Source organism: Pecten maximus, chromosome 16 (assembly GCF_902652985.1).
Source record: "Pecten maximus chromosome 16, xPecMax1.1, whole genome shotgun sequence".
Lineage (NCBI taxonomy): Eukaryota > Metazoa > Mollusca > Bivalvia > Pectinida > Pectinidae > Pecten > Pecten maximus.
The window spans coordinates 32214525-32234588 of record NC_047030.1 but is presented as its reverse complement, the minus strand read 5'-3'; the positions used below and the strand labels follow the sequence as shown (position 1 = coordinate 32234588).

Sequence of the window (20064 nt, the reverse complement as noted above, 5' to 3'; positions counted from 1 at the left end):
GTCTTACATACATAATATATAGTAGCCTGTGTATCTTATTATATCCGCCAAACCCTCAAACAATTTTCCTAGGCATATATCGGTATAGAGTCTCATACAGTCGACTAGCGCTCATCTGCCAAATCTAGAAGGGCCGGGCGAATAAACTTGAGAGAGAGTCATTCCCTAGCAACCAAATTCCAGATTCCTTATAGGGCGAGTCAGCCGCTGAAGCCAGCACTGTGTATTTTTGGCAGTGTTGTTGTATGAGCCCCACCAATGTGCGACCCCCCGCCACAGTGAAAACCGATCTCCGTTCTGACTAACCGAACGCCTCCATATATGGCACACGGAGGCCACAAAATCTGCGTTTTATCTCATGAACTCCCGATTTTACACAAATTTGGCAACATGTGTTGTGGTTTTACCACAGCCAGTTTGCAAGGCACGTCTCTGACAAAAGTTTGGAGACTTTTGAAAAGTTCTGGTATTCTCTTCTGTTGTTGATCAGCTGATCGACTGGTTGTGGAGTTCAGATATATTGTATACACATACAGTAGGAACTACCACAAAGGGAATATATTTCTATGGATATTGCATTGGATTATATTTTAACGGTCATATACATCTGACAATGGATTGGAGATCATCAATGGCTATTATCGATATCGGTGGAAAGAGGATGTTGTACGACGACGAGTTCCATTGTTATTGTTGATATATCGTCATTCGAGGAGTAACTGGAGTTTTAAGATTTTCTGTGATTTATAAATAATATTGTTTATTCGCTATGTCTCACCGGAGGAAAAATGCCCACCCCCTGAACAAGCAGAAACGGATTGGTAGTGTGGTGGACAGAGTGTTAGCCGCCAAAACACGAGAATACGTACGTATATATTAAATATTACTGTTGTATCTCTATACGAATATCATAACACTGAATATTGTATTCCGTGACGTCACAACACTTGCACGGGACGGCTAATTGACCCCAACGCTACTGATATAAACAGTATATTTTTACGGTGCTCTGCATGCAGATTTTACAAACCCCGGCTTTTCTTATTACTTTGTTTTCCTGGCATGTGCAAGTGTTCAAATTTAATTGATTGAATTTATACACTATATTTTCGCTTGGTTGAGTTAATTTATAATTAATTATACATTCAACTTTCATAAATGCATGCTGCATCGATATTACCTCATGAAGTCCAGCAGAGAGCATGTCCAGATGGAAGACTTGATACTGAATTAATGACTTTGAATATAAATATGATAATTTGTTAACATCACTGTATATCCTGCTTGTGTTAATGCGCCATGCTATTTTTGCTCCTTTCTCTGGTTCGAAAAATAAATATACCACACTTTATTTTTACCTACATTTATTAATTTCTGTTATATCCTAAAAATCTATGTCATATATGCATTAATTAAAATGTTTTCTGATTTCTAACATATTTGTGACATATATCGCAGCTTATCACACAATTGTGGTGTTCTATTTGTGGTGTTGATGGCATTTGATAATGGACAATTAGTAAATTTCATGTGTGTATCCACTGTCACTATATCAGCTGCTAGAATGTCATGCATCTTGTCCTGTAATATCGGACAGTAAACCCGTTTACATCATGGAAACCTGGACTTGAGCAAGACTATAATAGTCTTTCACAAGTCCGAGATTATGTCCACGTGTGCTGGTAAAATGCCTCTACGTGCCAATAAAGATTTGAATAAAACTCCATATGTTGCTTAAACTCTTGAAAACCATGCAATGATAATCTATGATAAGTTAAGCCCTGGGTGGAAACGACATTGACGTTTTAAAAAGATCGTAAATGTCTCTAAATCACCATTTTTTAACCGATTATAGTACAATTTCGGATCAAGATAAAAAACACCTGCTGGTCTTAATTCCTTTACAGTGTAACGCAGATGTCATTGCAATGTTTTCAAACAAGACAAAGTTGTCAAACTTCCATTTTCATTTTTAAAGAATGCAAATGATCTTTGTTGCACCCACTTCCACCAGGTATCGATACTTCAATATTGATGAAGTTGTATTGAAATTTCTTTGATAGAAATAAAACATAACTTACAACAAAAACAAAATACACGATTAATTATGCATCGCACGTGTGAAATTAGTCACATATTTAACGGACCCAATTAAAATAAGACGACTTTTGTCAATGTAGCCCGAGTTTCCTCTGACCCCGACACCAGACCTGGACATTCGGACACAAGACATCTATCTGTCTGGTGTCATGGCCAGAGGAAACTCCAGCTAATGTAAATGGTTTTAGATAATCGTCTTAAATATATGAATTGACACGATCCAGCACACACCGCGAAGTAAATTAAACATAAAGCTTTGAATCCGGTTCCTAGACCTTTTATCTTTAATATTCAAACGATATTTCGTTTAACTTCACTCAAAATATATTCCTTTGGGGCAGTCTGATGACGTAGAAGATATTGTTCGCATTGGGCTCCTCACTAAGACCCCCACACGCTTAATTAGAACTATCCGGGCCAACAAGGTGATTGATGAATATATAGCAATATAATTTATTATCATTTCGTCAAATAAATGGTTTATTTTGTATTGCTTTTAAAGTGCTTACTACGAATGTAATACGTATTAAAATATATAAAATATGTGTTCTTCAAGTTTTATATGGTTTAATTTAATGAACTATAAAAGTGATATCAAGGACAGTTCTGCATATTTTACGTGGCACTATTGATACTACAGGATGGCATTTTGGACAGGAACTTGGCAAGATACAGGTAACTAGGATAGGACAGGCTGGATTTATATATAAAACAATTTGAAAAATCTCTGAATTTTAAAGAATATCACCAAATTTAGATGTGATGATTTTCAAATCGATTGGCAACTTCGCTTCTGTGCACAACCATCTGCAGGAGAACGCAGCAGGGTAGCCCAAGTTTCCTTTCATCCCAATACCAGACATTAGACATTATGACAGTGTGCCCGAGTTTCCTCTGACCCAAACACCAGATGTTAGACATTTTGACTGACAGTGTCCGAGTCTCCTCTCACCAATACACCAGATGTTAGACATTTAGACTGATCGTATCTCTGAGTTGCCTCTGAACTTCAACAGTAGACGTTAGACATTCTGACCAACGTTGTACCAGGCGTCTGTCAAAATGTCTAATTCTGATGTTGGTGTCAGAGGAAACTCGGACTAGATACAGGAATGTGATTAGTAGTGAGTGACCTTACATGGATGGAGGACAGAAACTTAAAAGTTATGTTATCCTTCACACCTCCATCAAATTGTGTTAACTACTAAACTCCAAAATGTCTTCGCCAGAAATCAATGTCCTTCATTTTATGTAAATCTTGAAATACTTCGGCTTCTGTCCATGCTGGGCTACTAATAATTTTGATGATAACAATACACAGTAATCAAAGACTATTTAAACGACATTTTAATGGAGATAACTGAAATGTCTAAATTTTGTGTCATAGAATACCTCTTAGTCTGAACCTCTGTCTCTAGAATATTAAAATTATAAATGAAAATGATATCACTGTTTCAAACTAGGGGGAGATGATATATTATTATAATTAATTAAGCTGAGCATTCTTAACATAAAACTTAGGGGCTGGTGGCCAGTCAAATAGAATATTGAAATATATAATCCGATTCTAGGTTTCAAACTAGGGGAGATAATCGAGTAATATTTACATAAAACTTAGGGGACGTTGCCGACCTATATGTCTCTGGTTGGACAGTCTAAATATATGTCTATACATGATATTTGATTAAAGTATGTATGTAAGATCGAGTGTGTAAGCACATCAATACCACAATATAGTATATTAACTTTCCTTCAAAAAATCTGTTTGTGTTGATGCAGAGACCTATATATAATACTAATATAGGTCTCTGGTTGATGGCGGGAAGTTTATTGGGGGTTGGGTGAGAAAGGGTTGGCGAGATCACCAATAACATCAGAAGCAATAAAATTATAGGAATGAGATGAACTGAAAAATGCTCCCATTTAGCGTTTCTTGTCGGTTTATGGCTGTGTGGTTAGATGTCTACTAGGGGATCACAGCGGGGGACCTAATCGGCCAAGGCTGGTCATCGTTTGGTCAGTTGATGAATACCTATTTACCGATAACATATGTTCCCTGTAGTTGTCAGTGTGACCTGGGGTCATCGGGGTCAGAAATCCGGACAATAGGTCGGAACCTAAGCCCTTAGTATGAGATAGCGGGAGATAGGATACGACAGCACCCCCTCCCACGCCCCCTCCTGTGTTTACCGGCTATGTACACAAGTGCACGTACATTGATGCTTATAAGGGTTTCCCCGATATTTTCTAGGGAGGGGGGCTAATACTATAACACGACAGCGGGAAGCTGCGAGCTAGCGTTGAGTGATGAGACGGTCGAGGGTCGGGAGGAAAAATTAGAAGGAATACAACTAACTCAATTAGAAGTTTCATTTATCCCCGTGATATATCGTAATAAATTTTAAGTCACTTAATATTTTGAAAACTTACATGATTTGATTATGTCGGTTAGGAATCTGGATATATTAATTGCTCACGTTGAACGGCATGTCATTTTGTTTGCAGTTTCCCTGTAATTAATATCAGTGATACCTATAATGTAGAGGATGTGATAGCATCGGGAACCCCTGCCCACCTAAGAACAGCCCATTCGTTAAATGTCTTTAAAATATGGCGAACGGATGGTTTTATTGAATTATCTTGGGGGTTTGCTTATTTTTGGAGATGTTTTAACAGCAACCCATTCTCAAAAGTATGACATGTAAAGTAATTGTATCGTTTTATATTAAATGAATGTTTTACCTGACAGAGACGTTGATTACCACTAATTAGGTCAATTACTTGTGAAGATGAAATCGGAAAATCACACAAATTCGTTGTGATTTCATTTTTTAATCCCAAATAATATACGATAGTTTAGGTTAAATGGAAATATTTTTTAACTTCATTGTAATTTTAATTTTTAAAAAATCGAAATAGACTCATAAATCAAGTGAATCAAATGATTACTTTTCTCGTGTAGAAACATGGGTATATAATACACACAGTTCGCTAAAGGAAAACCATCTCTACATAATTTTAAAGTTCACCTAAATAAATCATTTGTTTCCTATTATGAAAATAAATCATTTGTTTATATAAGTTGTCTGGACCAGTCGCTAGAGTCAAGCATTTTTTTTATCGTTTGATAAACCCACAAGCTCCCGTCCATGTAAAGAATCTATCTTAGGTTTCAAACGTGTGGAAAATGAGCTGGTATTGTAATTCATTTTGACAACTGCCCCCTACAAAAGCTGATAAGCTGGTAGCAAGTATATATTAAATGAAGCAGCAGACAGCCTGCAGCTTTTAGCGATTAAAGTACGTCTTTTGGAGCAGAGGCGCAATATGTCACAAAAGGTACTATACGGCCTTAATATCGATTCAATATATCTAATATCGATTGTTCTTTATTTTAAACATGATCAAAACAAGGATGCGAAAACGAATAAATAACCGTACACGTGTTTTTTTCGCATCATCCATTGCACGCGCACAAAGTATTGTGGAATCTAAACACATTCTAAAAAGGAAATGAAATCTGAACTATCGCCCATATCAATTTGTTCAGCTGCTTTTGAACGGAATCGTCACCAGTAGGGATGTTTTTCCTTGTTTTACGGTCAACATATGAAAAAATATGGGTTTTTTTTTTAATGAATTTATTTTGATTCCTGTTCACGTTCCTCCCATTTGTTTTTGTCTTTTTCTGTGGCGTATTTCACCGATTTGACATTTTTAAATCTTGAAAATTGAATTCCTGTATATAGTGTTTACATAACAATGATAAGAAATAAGTATACAGCGTCTCAAGAAGTTGTCGGACAATATCACATGTATACATACTTTAGCGGTGATGTATACAATTTATATACACGTATTTTATGTCTGTTAGCCGCACGCGCATCTCTAATGCACGTACATTACTGACACACACTGTTGTACTGAACGTGACATAACGCGGCCCGCCGCTCCAAACTTTTTACGGCGTATGACGTAGCTACTCCGATATCAAATACCATATAAGGTAGTGTAAGTGCCCGGCTCAGTTGCTACAGCCCTGCTTCTGTGCTACATATGGGGTGCATGAAAGTGAAAGTACGCCGATTTGACGTACCTCCACGCAAATCTGTTTAAATGAGCATTTGTCTGACATTTGTTATAAACAAGTTACAAGTCCCTTACTCATTTCCCCTGGCGCACCTTCCGAAGGGGGTTAAAGCTGGTAAGGTAGGGCTAAGCTATTTGTAATTAATGAAAGTAAAATAGAAACAATGAAATTTGGGTATTATATCATGTATTCTAATAAAGTTATCTGATATTTCATGTTTAATTAAATAATTTATTATTTCATAATATTGTAAAATATTAATTTCAGACTATTATATTTGTATATTCCACAGATAATTTGAATACCAACTATGAACTTCCGTGAAAAAATATATATGTTGGAATACTAATGATTTTTTTTAAACGAACATTAATGTTCGGTTATTGCCATCAAGAACTGGACTGAGAAATATGACCATATTTGGTAGCCACATTCACCAATACGCCATCTACTGTCTGTTTCAATGAAATATGGCTGCCCCCATTGCCTTACGCTTCAAATAATTTACTTGCAAAAACATCTTCGTTTTATTTAGTAGTTTTACCGAAAATGTTGAAATGTATTCAGTAGATGTTTTCAAGATGCATACGATTTGAGAAATGCATAACGCTAGCGAAATGTGAAGACTAAATGAACCTGAACTTTACGAATAACTCCAGGTCAATATATTTATGTAAACAAATATTGCGCAGGCGCATTCGTCTCCGGATGTTTAGAAAGTTTTGCTCTTCCGTGTTCATTCCAAAACGGCTGACACTATAGCATCGGTCTGCAAATATGTCCGCGATTTACTTAATTGTGTATTATATATATTCTAGAATGTAACATCATTATCAACTAGATGAATATTTCTATAATTTAGAGAAAGAAATATATCAATAACGGCATACGAGACGATACATTGTATCATACTATAGGTTACTGTACTGCGTACAGTACATGTTTGCGAGAAAGGTAGATACTAGGTGGCATTTGTGGTCAGGGTGACTGGTCATAGCGTTAACATTGTCATCGATTTCCATATTCCATTTTCCTTTGACGAAAACGACCAATAAATCAAATGCAAATGATAATAACTTGTTTGCCATGTGCACGGGATTGGTTGTTGTAGGCGATACTTGGAACGTATTTACTGTTGTAAGGGAGGTAACTGCAAGATTACGGAAATCAAACGTTAAACCAATTTGATTGGTCGATTCTTCCATGACTTTGGCAGGAGGTTTACAATCGAAGTGACAGATAACTACGGCAATATATTCAGATGATATCAACAATAACACTTTTAGATACGTGTGGTCGGCAGTTGTCATGTTTAAAATGAACAATTATATAGCTTGTTTTTATTTCGGCAAAGTCGAGAATATTTACTGAAACGGACCACAGGTGAAGCAGACTTGGAAATACCGAAATGAAGAAAAATGGGGCTCAATTATAATATAAATTGGCATTATTTTCAGAGAATTGACCCACATATATGTTTTTCAATGCCTAATTGTATCATATGTAAAATATTATAGGTTTACGAATTTTAAATTAATTTTTCATTTGCGAATCGCGGCCCGATTGTCGTTAAGCTTAGAGTTGAATTATCGAAATGGCCGATAGTGGACCCAAATCGATATTTTTACGAGAGAATGGACCCAATATAGGATCTATTAATCTTTGGTGTGTGTATAGAGACCATATGCATTTTTTTCCTTTACCTGGAAGTATTTTGAAAGAATTTGCAAAATACCGAATTCACGATCAAATTTTCGATTGTGACGAACTACTGAGACGGTGTTAAGTTCATGTTAAGTCAATCTGATTGAAATCAGCTGTTACATATGTACACATGGCTACGTTTACTATGCAATACGCCTACGTATTTTTTTTTCAAAGACGGAAAACGGAAATCCGGATTATCTAAAAACAAATGCAAAAAGACTTGTGATATTCACTTAATTTAACATTCAGCCATTAATTGTTATTTGTAGTTTTATAACTTCTGAAATAGTGTGATTGATTCTCTATATAATATTGCTGTGGAACTTGTGTTATTTTTCAACAAATTCATTTTAATAATTTGTTAATTTAAAATTTTCATCAAGTCATGATCAGGACTTGAAATTCTCACTACACCATACTTCAAACACGGAGTAATCAATGAATTGATAAACTGAAAATTTACCTTAAATAATTTTTCAATATACAACACATGTTCAGATGACTATTTGTGCCATGCTGTTACAAGATTTCAGTTACAATTCTAAAATTGAATTCGTATGTAAATATATGTTATCCTGTCAATATCCACAAAGCGAGTGTAGTTTACTGTACTCAAAGTCATGCCAGTAGATAGCGGTACATATACTTACTGCTTACATCTAGTGCTTACTTGTGTGAATAAATCAATAACAAAATGGTTCATATATTTCTATATATGACTTCACAAATTATGTGGTGTCTGAAGATCTGAATGAAGTGAATAAACGATGTATTACATTATTTTTATGAAATATTCAAGTCATAGATCATTCTCTTAAAAATATTGATTTCAAGTCCATTTTGGTAATTTTACTATGACGGCAATCAGGCCTAGAATGGCGAATAAGCCCCTAATATTTTACATATGATTAATTTTGACATTGGAGAACATAAAATTGTGTCCATTCTCTAAGCACTGGTAGAATGTACAGAATAGAGCTTCATAAATATATTCTCAAAATTACTAATTACCCCGGTAAATATAACATTTTACATAAACCTCCCATGACTGATGGTGAACTTAAACTTGCAAATCTCCTGTGTCATTCCAATTTTGATATGTGTAAATATATACACGTACTGTATATATATATATATATATAGTTATAGAAATGGAATGCTTCACAATTTGCATACAGTTATGGAATCTAATAACACCCCCAAAAATGTTCTCACCACATAAAGGTGTGATTTGTGCAATTACATTGCTGAATTGTGTGGTTCAGTATGATTGGATGATCAACATTGGAAAAGGACAATAAAAAGGGAATGTGTCGTCCCATCGAATGGACTGTAATCTTTGTGATCAGGTTTGAAGTTGAAAATGAATCTTCAAGTTTTCTTTTCCTGTTTGCTGAATTATTCGATGAAGATAGTCTTTATCTGGTTGTTATTCTTTATCACATTGTTTACCATCCTGTAATTATACCACAAGTTTATCTTCTCATATACAGATTTATTAACATCAAATGATTCCTGAACAAAAGGAGTCAAGTTTTTTGTTTTGAAGTACCATAAATGCTTGAGTACAGTTTCAATAGGATACATTCCTAATTCGGGCCTTGATTAGCAGCTCTGGTTTTGGTTTTCAGTAATTCTTTATGTGTGTTTCATCATATTAAGTTGAAATACAACTATGTATGCCAAACTAACGATGGAACTAGCCTAAATTTAGTTCATATTAGAAGTTGGCGTCAATAAGGTCACAGAGTCCTGGCTGTATTATAACTGATGATGCCTTCCCGAAAGAAAGAAGACATATTTTATTTTCATCGATCCAAGATAGATCAACAAACTTCCAATTTCAATTAGGACCTTACAGAAACATGCATGTGTACAATCAAATCAGAACAGCTGCAAACATTTCAAATTATTTGCAATTAATTCCTAAACCGATATCAGTAAATTTATCAACTTAAAACTAAGAAGATTACTGATTTTGCATTAAACAATAATGTTCGTTTACAGTACTTCCAGTACTTTGATTTAATTGTAAATTGGTGTGCAGTCTATCTTAAATCTCATCTGTACATGTATCAAATAAAAGGAAATATATATCGGACGTAAGTCATAGGAACTTATAAACGCCCTTAATAATATATTTCCGTTTTAGTATGTAAATGTGACGAGTGAAACAAAATGAGGGTCATTATGTAATCATTACATAAGTTAATTACAACTCTATTAATTTGTTATAGGAATTTTTGATAAATGTTCATTTAACTATAAATTCGGATATGGGTTAGACTAGGGGCCGTGGTGGCCGAGTGGTTAAGGTGTCCTGACACTTTATCACTAGCCCTCCACCTCTGGGTTGCGAGTTCGAAACCTACGTGGGGCAGTTGCCAGGTACTGACCGTAGGCCGGTGGTTTTTCTCCGGGTACTCCGGCTTTCCTCCACCTCCAAACCTGGCACTTCCTTAAATGACCCTGGCTGTTAATAGGACGTTAAACAAAATAAACCAAACTTAACCAAATGGGTTAGACTATATACATGTAAGTTAAATGTAACACTCTAGAGTGACCAATGTGTAATGCTTGGAGAGATATGATATCATAATCCTTTGAAGAATTTTAACAATTGTTGTCTCTGTCACCATCTATAGCGACATGGCCACTTAAACCGGGGTAAAAGTCGCCATCTATAGTGATATGGTCACATAAACTGGGGTCTGGATTTAGTATCGGTCTAATTGAAACTATAAATGACGTGGTCAGTTAGTGAATTACCCTGATGAAAGCTGTCAGGTGTAACATATGGTACTAATTTTGGGCAAGAAGAGCTCTTAAATACTGGAGCCCGCCGAGTGTCGACATCGTCAGCTGAAATGCCGCAAGGCCGTAATAAAACCCATTAAATAAATAGATACAAAAAATGTAGATAAATAAATAAATAAATAAATAAATAAGGGGTGTCGACAGTAGGTTCGACCAGCGAGCTGACAATACCATGATCGTGCCCACTGCTCTGAAGCACTACACATTAAGGGTCATTTAGTGAATGTGGGTTTTTAAGAACTTTATTTTGTGAAAACTTGTATATTAGAGACCAAGATATCAAAGAACTCAATTCGAACCTGTGGTTGAACTATTATTTAAAAGATCGATAGTAACTGGTCGTGTTACACCTGGCGCCACTACCGAAGGTATTTGTAATTAAATAGATACAGCGTAATTTTGGTATAATATCATGTATTCTAATAATGTTATCTCGTGTTTAATCAAACAATTAATTATTAAACGATATTGTACAATATTACTTTCAGGCCATAACTTGTCAATATGTGAAAAGAAAAGAAAAATAATTTGAATACCAACAATGAACTCTCACGAAAAAAATGTTGAAAATACTAAAGATTGCTTAAAAATTATAAATTGGTGTGCAGTCTATCATAAATCTCATCTGTACATGTATCAAATAAAAACAAATATATATCGGACTTAAGTCATAGTAACTTATAAACGCCCTTAATATATTTCCGTTTTAGTTTGTAAAGGTGACGAATCCATTGAACTCTCCACGATACGTGTATTGCTTTGTCAATTTTCCTGGATTTCCCAACTTTCGTTTTAGACTGTACATTCAATTCTGAAGTAGGTGGGATACGGAAAAGTCTGAGATCGTAATATAGCTAACGATACAATCAGATGAACGTCAAATAAGAAAGCGCGCCAGCTATATTTTAGGCAAGTACAGAAAAAAAACATTATTTTAAACATAATGGCATGACAGAAATATTGGATTAACTTAATCGAGGTTAGTTATATATATATTTGTTGTTTATAAACTGTTTATTTGTGACATGTTAACATTAAGGGGCAATCCTTCGTTCGGACATCAGAAACATGCACAATTTCTATTGATGAAATCTATGAACGATGACTATATGAGCGTTTGTGCCTACATGTAATGAAATTAACGCCGAAATGTACAAGAAAAGGGCGTATCGTATGCAAATACCGTTTGTCTTGGCGGTAATTAGTGATACTTCGGGTCGAAATAAGAATTTTCAGGACTTAATACTCGAAGAACTGTGGTTTATCTTGAGAGTGTACTTGCTTTATTTATGTAAAGATTATAACTTTCTGCTTTGAAATAAAATATATTTTCCAGTAAGTTTAATGTTGACGACCTAAACTTTATTCAAAGAAGGAATGTCCCTTTAAATAGTTCAGCAGTTTGCATGGTGTTTGGTTTTCTGATTGGCGGTTGTTAGAACTCTGTATGAGGTGTGTTTTGCTTTTTATTTATCTTGACACGAAATTATAAAGCAATTCAAGAGGATAGATCAGAAGGAAAGTCAAAGAATTGTGGGTTTTAAAGGAGAAAATTGAGTTGATATTATGTAAGGGAGATCGCTACCTGAACGAGTACCGTGGAAGAGTTTTAAACCGTATATTATGCGTGTTATTACGGGGTGTAACCCACACAAACGCAGTGCGTTTAAACGTGCTGTTTGTCTGAATGAAATAAAAAGGAATTATCAACCTTGTTAAGTTACACAGAAAATGAAAAGATTGACTATCTATCCCCGTTAATTTACTGTATGTACTTTAGCGGTCATCGGCTATCTACAGTATATGAAAGTGGATATGATCATACGGACTTACTTAAGTATACACAGGGTTTTCGGTATACCGTAACACCAACCTTCTCCGAATATTCCACATTGATAGTCTACATGATTCTCTCTGTGTGATACTCGCACATTTTCAAAATCATTAAAAATTAAAGGAATTCACTATCGATATGCTCGAACATATATTTTTCTACCTTTGGAATACGTGACATTCAAATGGAGTGGAATTTCTTTTTTTGGATGTATTTGTTATATTATAATGAATAGTCTTTTATCGGATATGAAACTTGCATATTATACAAAAAATACATTACAAACCACTCTAATTATTTTATATTTATTTTCAGGCCTTATTGTCCGGCGAGAAAGAACCCGTATCACAACCAGGCACAGTAGAACAAATTCTCAAGTCAAATGAAAGCCTATCGACCAATCGGATGTCGCCGGCTGTGTCCACAGACGGTTCCAGCCAATCATCTTTCAGCACCTTGCTTGATTCATCCAATCAGAATATTGCTATCCCGGATGACCTCTTTAAGGACTTTCAGGCTCTGAAGAGTGCCACTCATCTCGATACAACCGAATTGATGAGAAAATTGTTGAAGGAATATACAAGGTGAGTTGTGTACCGGCTATCGATGCATAAGACGTAAGTCTCTGTGACCTATATTTCTTATGTCACTGTGACCCATATTTCTCGCGTCTCTGTGACCCATATTTCTTGCGTCACTGTAACCTATCTTTCTTGCGTCACTGACCTATATTTCTTATGTCAATGTGACCCATATTTCTGGCATCTCTGTGACCTATATTTCTGGCGTCTCTGTGACCCATATTTCTGGCGTCTCTGTGACCCATATTTCTTGCGTCACTGTGACCTATATTTTTCTTGTGTCTCTGTAATCTATATTTCTTTCTTCTCTGTGACCTCTATTTCTTGCGTCACTGTGACCTATATTCACCAACTATTGTATAGTCTTGTTGTTCGTATCACCTTATATGAACTGAAGATCTTTTCAACTACAACACATTGACGGAACATTTTCAATCTAATTAAAATCTACATGCTCATTCTCACTACGTTACATGAACATCTAACAACATCCCATGAGGGTTCACGTTCTGATGACCTCCGATATGTGTGTATTTTACTTTCATGGCGAATTGTCTATTTGGCGATGTCGTCGAAGCAAAATATTTCGTCACAAATTGCATCTGAAGCAAACCATTTCGGCACTGCGTATATAGCTATATGCTTTGTGGGACGAAATGACTTGAAACAAATTGACAGTTTATACAAGCTATGCACTCTAGTCATGCTAATTCGGACACGTAAAATTCACTTCCAAGATTCTGGAAGTAGTCATTTGATTGGTTAATCCAAAAGGTCATCCTGACGTGACCCCTTATGGGATGTTGTTAGATGTTCATGTAACGTAGTGAGAATGACCATCTAGATTTTAATTAGATTGGAACATTTTCAAATCTTCGTATAAAAGTAAAGCAATGTTTCCTGTTTCCTAAAAAAAAGTATTTTGCGTATTTATCCCGACGCAAAAACACGACAGAGTCAGCTCGGCTTAATATCTTGCCAACGTTCCTTCTTATAAATATATTTAGTATTTTGAAATGAAATGTCATTACAATTCAATTGGTTAGATGTTCAACTTTTGTATCTGTCAAATAAATGAATCCGAAAAGTGATAATGGGGGCTCAAACTTTAGTTTAATCTGTAACACCGACTAAGAAACCGATTCTTACCGACCACTAATGCTTCTCCGGCTTGTTTTATTTCAGTGGAACCGAATCGGATGCAGAGGGCGCCAGCAGCACCGATAACCGGAAGTCACCCGGTATGGAACAAAATCAAGACGTTTCAAGCCTCTCCGAGTATTATAAAACCGAACCAGTTGACGTCACGAAATCCGAAACAGATCTTGCCTATCAGCCTGATGTCAACGAACCTCTTGATCTATCCACTATCAAAACGGAGAAAGAGGACAAATATACTGGCTTTTGTACTGGAATAACCCCAGCGTCATTGAACCGTGACTCAGCACAACAGGTCAACGTTCGTCAGGGGTCAACTCTCTTCCCCACTAACATTGAGACACAGAAATCACAACCCTATTTTGGAGCCGGAAGTCCTGGTGTGATCTTGTATCCGTTTTTTGGTTCCGGTCCGGGAGCGGAATACCCGTTAGCTGTTCCGGGAACTTCCATGAAGGTTCCGACCGTAATGCACCCGTCAGTGCAGGGCGATCGCGAACAAACGGTAAACCTTAATGTGGAATCTCCGGAGCAACTGCACGAGACCAGCCCAACCGTACAGACGGAAAATAATTTTCCATCAGAGAACAATTACAGAGAAGTTCAATTTCAAAACGGGTCAGTTAAAATCAAAGGTACTAAGTTACATCCGGAAATTCAAGTTGGTGATTTGCAAGAAAGTGGCCAAAATATCCCTGTCGAAAATGAACACAGTTCTATACAGTTTCAAAACATATCTCCAAAACTGGTGACGAATGTCACTAACGCAGAATCCGGCGCTGTTGTCATGCCAACAGACGCGACTCCAGTACCAATAGCAGCCATTCCGACAACTCGGGAAATGATGCAAAATTTGTCGCCTATCCAACAACCATCCCCTCAAATTGCTGGCGTTCTGCCGACGCCAATGACTCAAACTGATCTTTCAAATATGACATTCGCCGAGAACTATGCAGCAGCAACGGCTCAATATCAAATGCAGGAATTTCAAAAGCCAACAAAAGTGTCGGGGAAATCTCCCAAGAATTTAAACAAAAAATCTGGACAAATGAAGCTAATAGCCGAGAACACTTCCCATCACGGTGTTTATACAAGTGTGTTAAAATTACCCTGGAGTAGGCGGACGCGTACACCGAAGGCGGATAACGGTGAAAAAAGCAGCCAGCAACAGCAAAAACTGCTTCTAAAACAACAGCAGTTACAACAACAACAACAGCAGCAACAGTTGCTACAGCAGCAGCAACAACAAGCGCAGCAGCCACTCATGTTGCTTCCTGTTGCCACAACAAATTTACCATCCTCCCAAGCGGGAGTTTTTATTCCCGCCACAAACTTTACAATGCCGACAGTCGCTTCTCATCCTTCAGATTCGTCTGCTATGAGTGGCCCTTTGACTTCGACCGTTACAACGCCAGCGGTCACGCCCATAACCACGCCTACTTCCACCCAGCCGATGATGATGGTGTACCCCAATGCCACATTTGGCACTGTGAATAAACCCGTGCGGAAACGAGGCCGTCCACCGAAGGTTCCCGTGTTAGCCCGTATGTTAGCCGAGGCAAACAAAAGAGCCGCTTTAGATATGCAACAAATACCAAACTTTTTTCAAAACTTTCCAGCATGTCAACAACCGGCGGCTATTGTTTTGAATGTGAATAATATGGTCAATCCGGCTGTACCTGGGTCAATTACAACACTAAACCCTGTGACATCATCCTCGGCAATACCAAATAATCCGCCCGCTGTCGTCACCGCGCCAACAGACACGGTCCCTATTGAACAGATCCCAATTCAGCATCACACTCTCGATCTACAGCAGCCATTGCCCGTGTTGTCGGGTCAGATACCCATTCAGCAAGTCCAAACACCGGATGTAGTTACCCCAGCGTCGATAGCACATAGCTTGGAGAACGATCCACGGTACAGAACTTTGTCACATGCAGAGGTTTCCGGTCAGACTCTGTCGAAACCTTCACCAGATCTGATGCCAAAACCTCCGCAGCCCCCACAGCCAGAATTAAAGACTTTGTCGAGTACAAGTGTCTCAAGTAACGACAATGGCGCCCTCTACCAAGAAATGATTCTTTCATCTAAAGCGTTGGTGAATGTGAAACCGAGGCGACGTCAGACAACTACTGAACTCCTTAAATCGAAATCTGGGGCCGACAGTTTTATATGTACCTTCATTCCGCCTCCGATCGTTACCGGGGAAGGCAAAAGAGAAAAGAACCGCTGTGGTCACCGGTATGAAACGTCGAGGTCGACCGCCAAAACGGAGACTTATGGGAATGTTTGACCATCAGATTGACGGCATGGGCAAGAAAACAACTGACCAGCTGCCGTCACAAATTCCGATCTCAGATTCGCAAACCATTGCACAGTTGTACGGTGAGTCAAACCTCGACGCCTTGCATTCACCAACAGAGATAGGACAAACTAGCCTTAATCTGACTGCAGGAGATGACCTTGACCGTTGTCCCAGAAGTTTGAGCAACTCTGAGGAACCGCGTCTGTTTGACGGCGAAATTGACAGTAACTATGACAACCCGTTGTTAGCTAACCAGTTCGGTGTGGAAGGTTCCCTGTCAGATGGATGTTTGCCTCAAGATCCAACTCAGGGACGCTTCATTTTCTCTAGCGATGACGATGAAGCTCGTTTGAACCGAGAACAAAAACTTAGTTTGGGTTCAGACCTTGATCGTGACGATAGCTCCAACGAGGATAACGATTGTCTATCCAACGATATGTTTTCGAAGCTTTTCCACTGCAAAGTGTGCAATGAAATCATACCAGTTGAAAAGAAAAATGAACACTGGGAAAAGCATGCGCGTGTTAAAGTTAAGTGTGTCACGTGTTCCGCCTTATGTCACAAGTTCTTGACCAAGGAACAAATGGCGTCCGATTCGGCGCGGGAGAATCTCCAATGTGACAATTGTGAAAGGTCAACAGAGATGGACGTCGCTGACCATTCTCTTTCCACGGTTGTCCAGTGTGAAATTTGTCAGGAGAGTTTCCCCGACGGAAGGACATTAAAACGACACATAAAGGTAGAACATCCGGGCACGTATGCTCTGCAGAAAGCAAAGCTGATGAGCATAAGAAAACACACGGATGACCACCAGCAGCCGAATCCGAAATCTCACGAACTTAAAGTCTACTGGTGTCCCGTTGAGGAATGCCAGAAAAAGTTCTATTCGAAGTTTCGTATCAAACTGCACATGAAGAAATGGCATACAAACAGACAAGGATCGCCATCTTCTGGTGGGGAGGGAGGTAAAAAGAAGGGCCGTGGCCAATATAGGCAATTCAATGTGAAAGGCTATACATGTTCGTGGCCCGGATGTGATGAAGAATTTCAGACTGAGCGAAACCTAAAAGTACATCTCTTGCTTCACAGAGACGAGAAACCTCTGAAGTGTGACTTCTGTGACTATCGATGTCGTCAGAGGACGGCACTTGGGTGGCACACACGTAAACACCACCCAGAAGCTTCAAACGTCCTCATGACTTATACACAATCAGGTTCAGCGGAAAGCTCTGAACCTGGGGAGGAAAACGGTGTTGAGTAATAAGGACAACCGAACCAATACTTGTAATTCTGAAAACCGGTCATATATATCGCTACAGAAATAATTCCACATTAGTTCGCGAGAAAACCTTATCACGAATTCAAACATTCGCGAACTTGGCTTGGAAATCAAGATATACTTTAAAGTATGTGATTAAGCACCTTATCATGTTTATTCGTGTTTCTATGATCGTGTTGTCATGCCACGGGAGATAAAAACGAAACGATATTTCATGGACTTTACTATGTTACCATAAACCACGACCTATAGATATTTAGGTTCTGGCATCTGTGATTTTGCATGACAACACAGACTCAGGGAAATTGTCTGCTGCTCGCAAATTAAAATTTTAAATAAATCATTTGCTTTTCGGTCTTCTTTCTTCATCGAGTTCTACGACGACAAAACTTCTTTCCGAAATAGTGTAAATTATATATACAATGTATGAATCTAAACTTTGAAAGGAACACTTGAAAACATTTTCCAACTTCGGAGTTTCATTGTAATGTTAGTTAGGCAGTCCGTTGCTATTATATTATAATATGGGTTAAAGAAGTAATATTAACGGTAATAATCCGTGTAACACTGGATCCTTGTAAAGGTTTGTCTGCAGGATACGAATTACTTGAAATGTTAATATGGGGCAAAAATTATTTGAAATGTTAATATTGGGCAATTATGTAGTTCTAACAGTGTGGACATGAAAAATGTCAAATTTTCTAGGCAATCCACCCCTTTGTCAAGACACAGAAATACAAATACAACCACATGATATATAAACAGTACTAGAAAATACAATTAGATACAGTAATACTAGTATATTTGGTAGTAGTTGAAATAACAACCATGAACCCTTCGGCTGGTGTGGGCCGAAGGCGGAGTCTAGCGTGATATGTACAGAGCCATGTTCTATGATGGAAGGCTATGTGGCCAACGGCCTATAGACATTCGAAAATATCCCGCGCGTGCAAATACCGAAGTGTTAATGGACGTTTCGTCCCAAAATGTACATGAACTTCCTCGAGTTTTGGTCTCTAATTTTTTATCCTAATATAAAATAAGATTCTTGTACACAAAGACATTTTTGGCAATTTTGAAAACTAACTGTAACCGTATTGGCAACAAATATTCAAATATAAAAGGAAAGCATAAAAATAGAACATTGTTGGTCTATCGTAAGTTTAAATGAAAAACGTAACCTACTCTTAAAACATGAATGCCCTTGTACACCTGTCGAGCCGTTTCATCAAACCTATATTATTTAGAATTAAAATGGGTTCTTTTTCGGACCTTGTACATATTTAAAAATTAACTTTTCACATCTCCCTCACTTTCCTGATCTCTTATAACATGATTTTGTTTTCTACACAATTTGGCAAAATCTTACAATATAGATCACGTGATAAATACCTACGTGCCGAATGATCAATCTAAAACTGTGTCGTACAGTTGTTACGTCCTTCTAGGATTCATCAGTAATGTGTGATAATTCAAATGGAAATAAAGAAAAGAAAAATCGGTGTAAACAGATGTGAAAACATGGAGAGGTTCAAGAACCCAACGATATGTCAATATATTTGATAACATCTTGGTTAATTTTGGATAGTGAATAAATTTAAAAACAGCATAAAATGTGTGTCCACATTCAGAACCGTTGTCATAATTCATGAATCTACTGGATTTAGAAATTACATACGTGGTAACTTACAACAGATTCTGCGTCTCGGCTGGAGTTGTTAAAACTTAACTAACTTGTGAAAAATTAGTTTAAACAGTATTTCATTTAATCAATAGACATTGTTTACAAAAATACAAAAACATCAGTTTATAATTTGCAAAAGGATCTGGAAACATGCTTAAAGCTTATATCAACGAAGTTGCTTTCGAATATAAAGTTAGAACAAGTCACAAACACGTATATCCTCGAAATAGATTCTTATATTTATCACACTTTAATTGAACTGATGATGCATTTTAGGTTGTTTTGATAATGTTTATCTTTGATATTTTGTTCTGGGAAATGCTTAATACCTTATCGTTAATCTGTTCAAAGGAATGTGAAATGCGCGTTATTTTAAAACGTAACTCCAGAGGATCACGATGATAATCTTTTAAACAGCTTAAAATACTGGTTTTGAGTTGCATTTGGAGATTCTGATTTTGGAAAACGTTATTTTATTCTGTCGGTGGTAGTAAACAAAGATAAAC

At 37.2% G+C, this 20064-nt stretch overlaps 1 protein-coding gene across 1 annotated transcript; it reads left to right on the top strand.

Annotated features, from left to right (window-relative positions):
• The first annotated feature begins 210 nt into the window (after positions 1–210).
• Positions 211–18217, top strand: LOC117345115. Its single transcript, XM_033908075.1, is given in 4 exon segments — positions 211–865; positions 12864–13132; positions 14315–16469; positions 16471–18217. Coding segments are annotated over 4 exon segments (3906 nt in total). The 5' UTR covers positions 211–769; the 3' UTR covers positions 17857–18217.
• The last annotated feature ends 1847 nt before the right edge of the window (positions 18218–20064 follow it).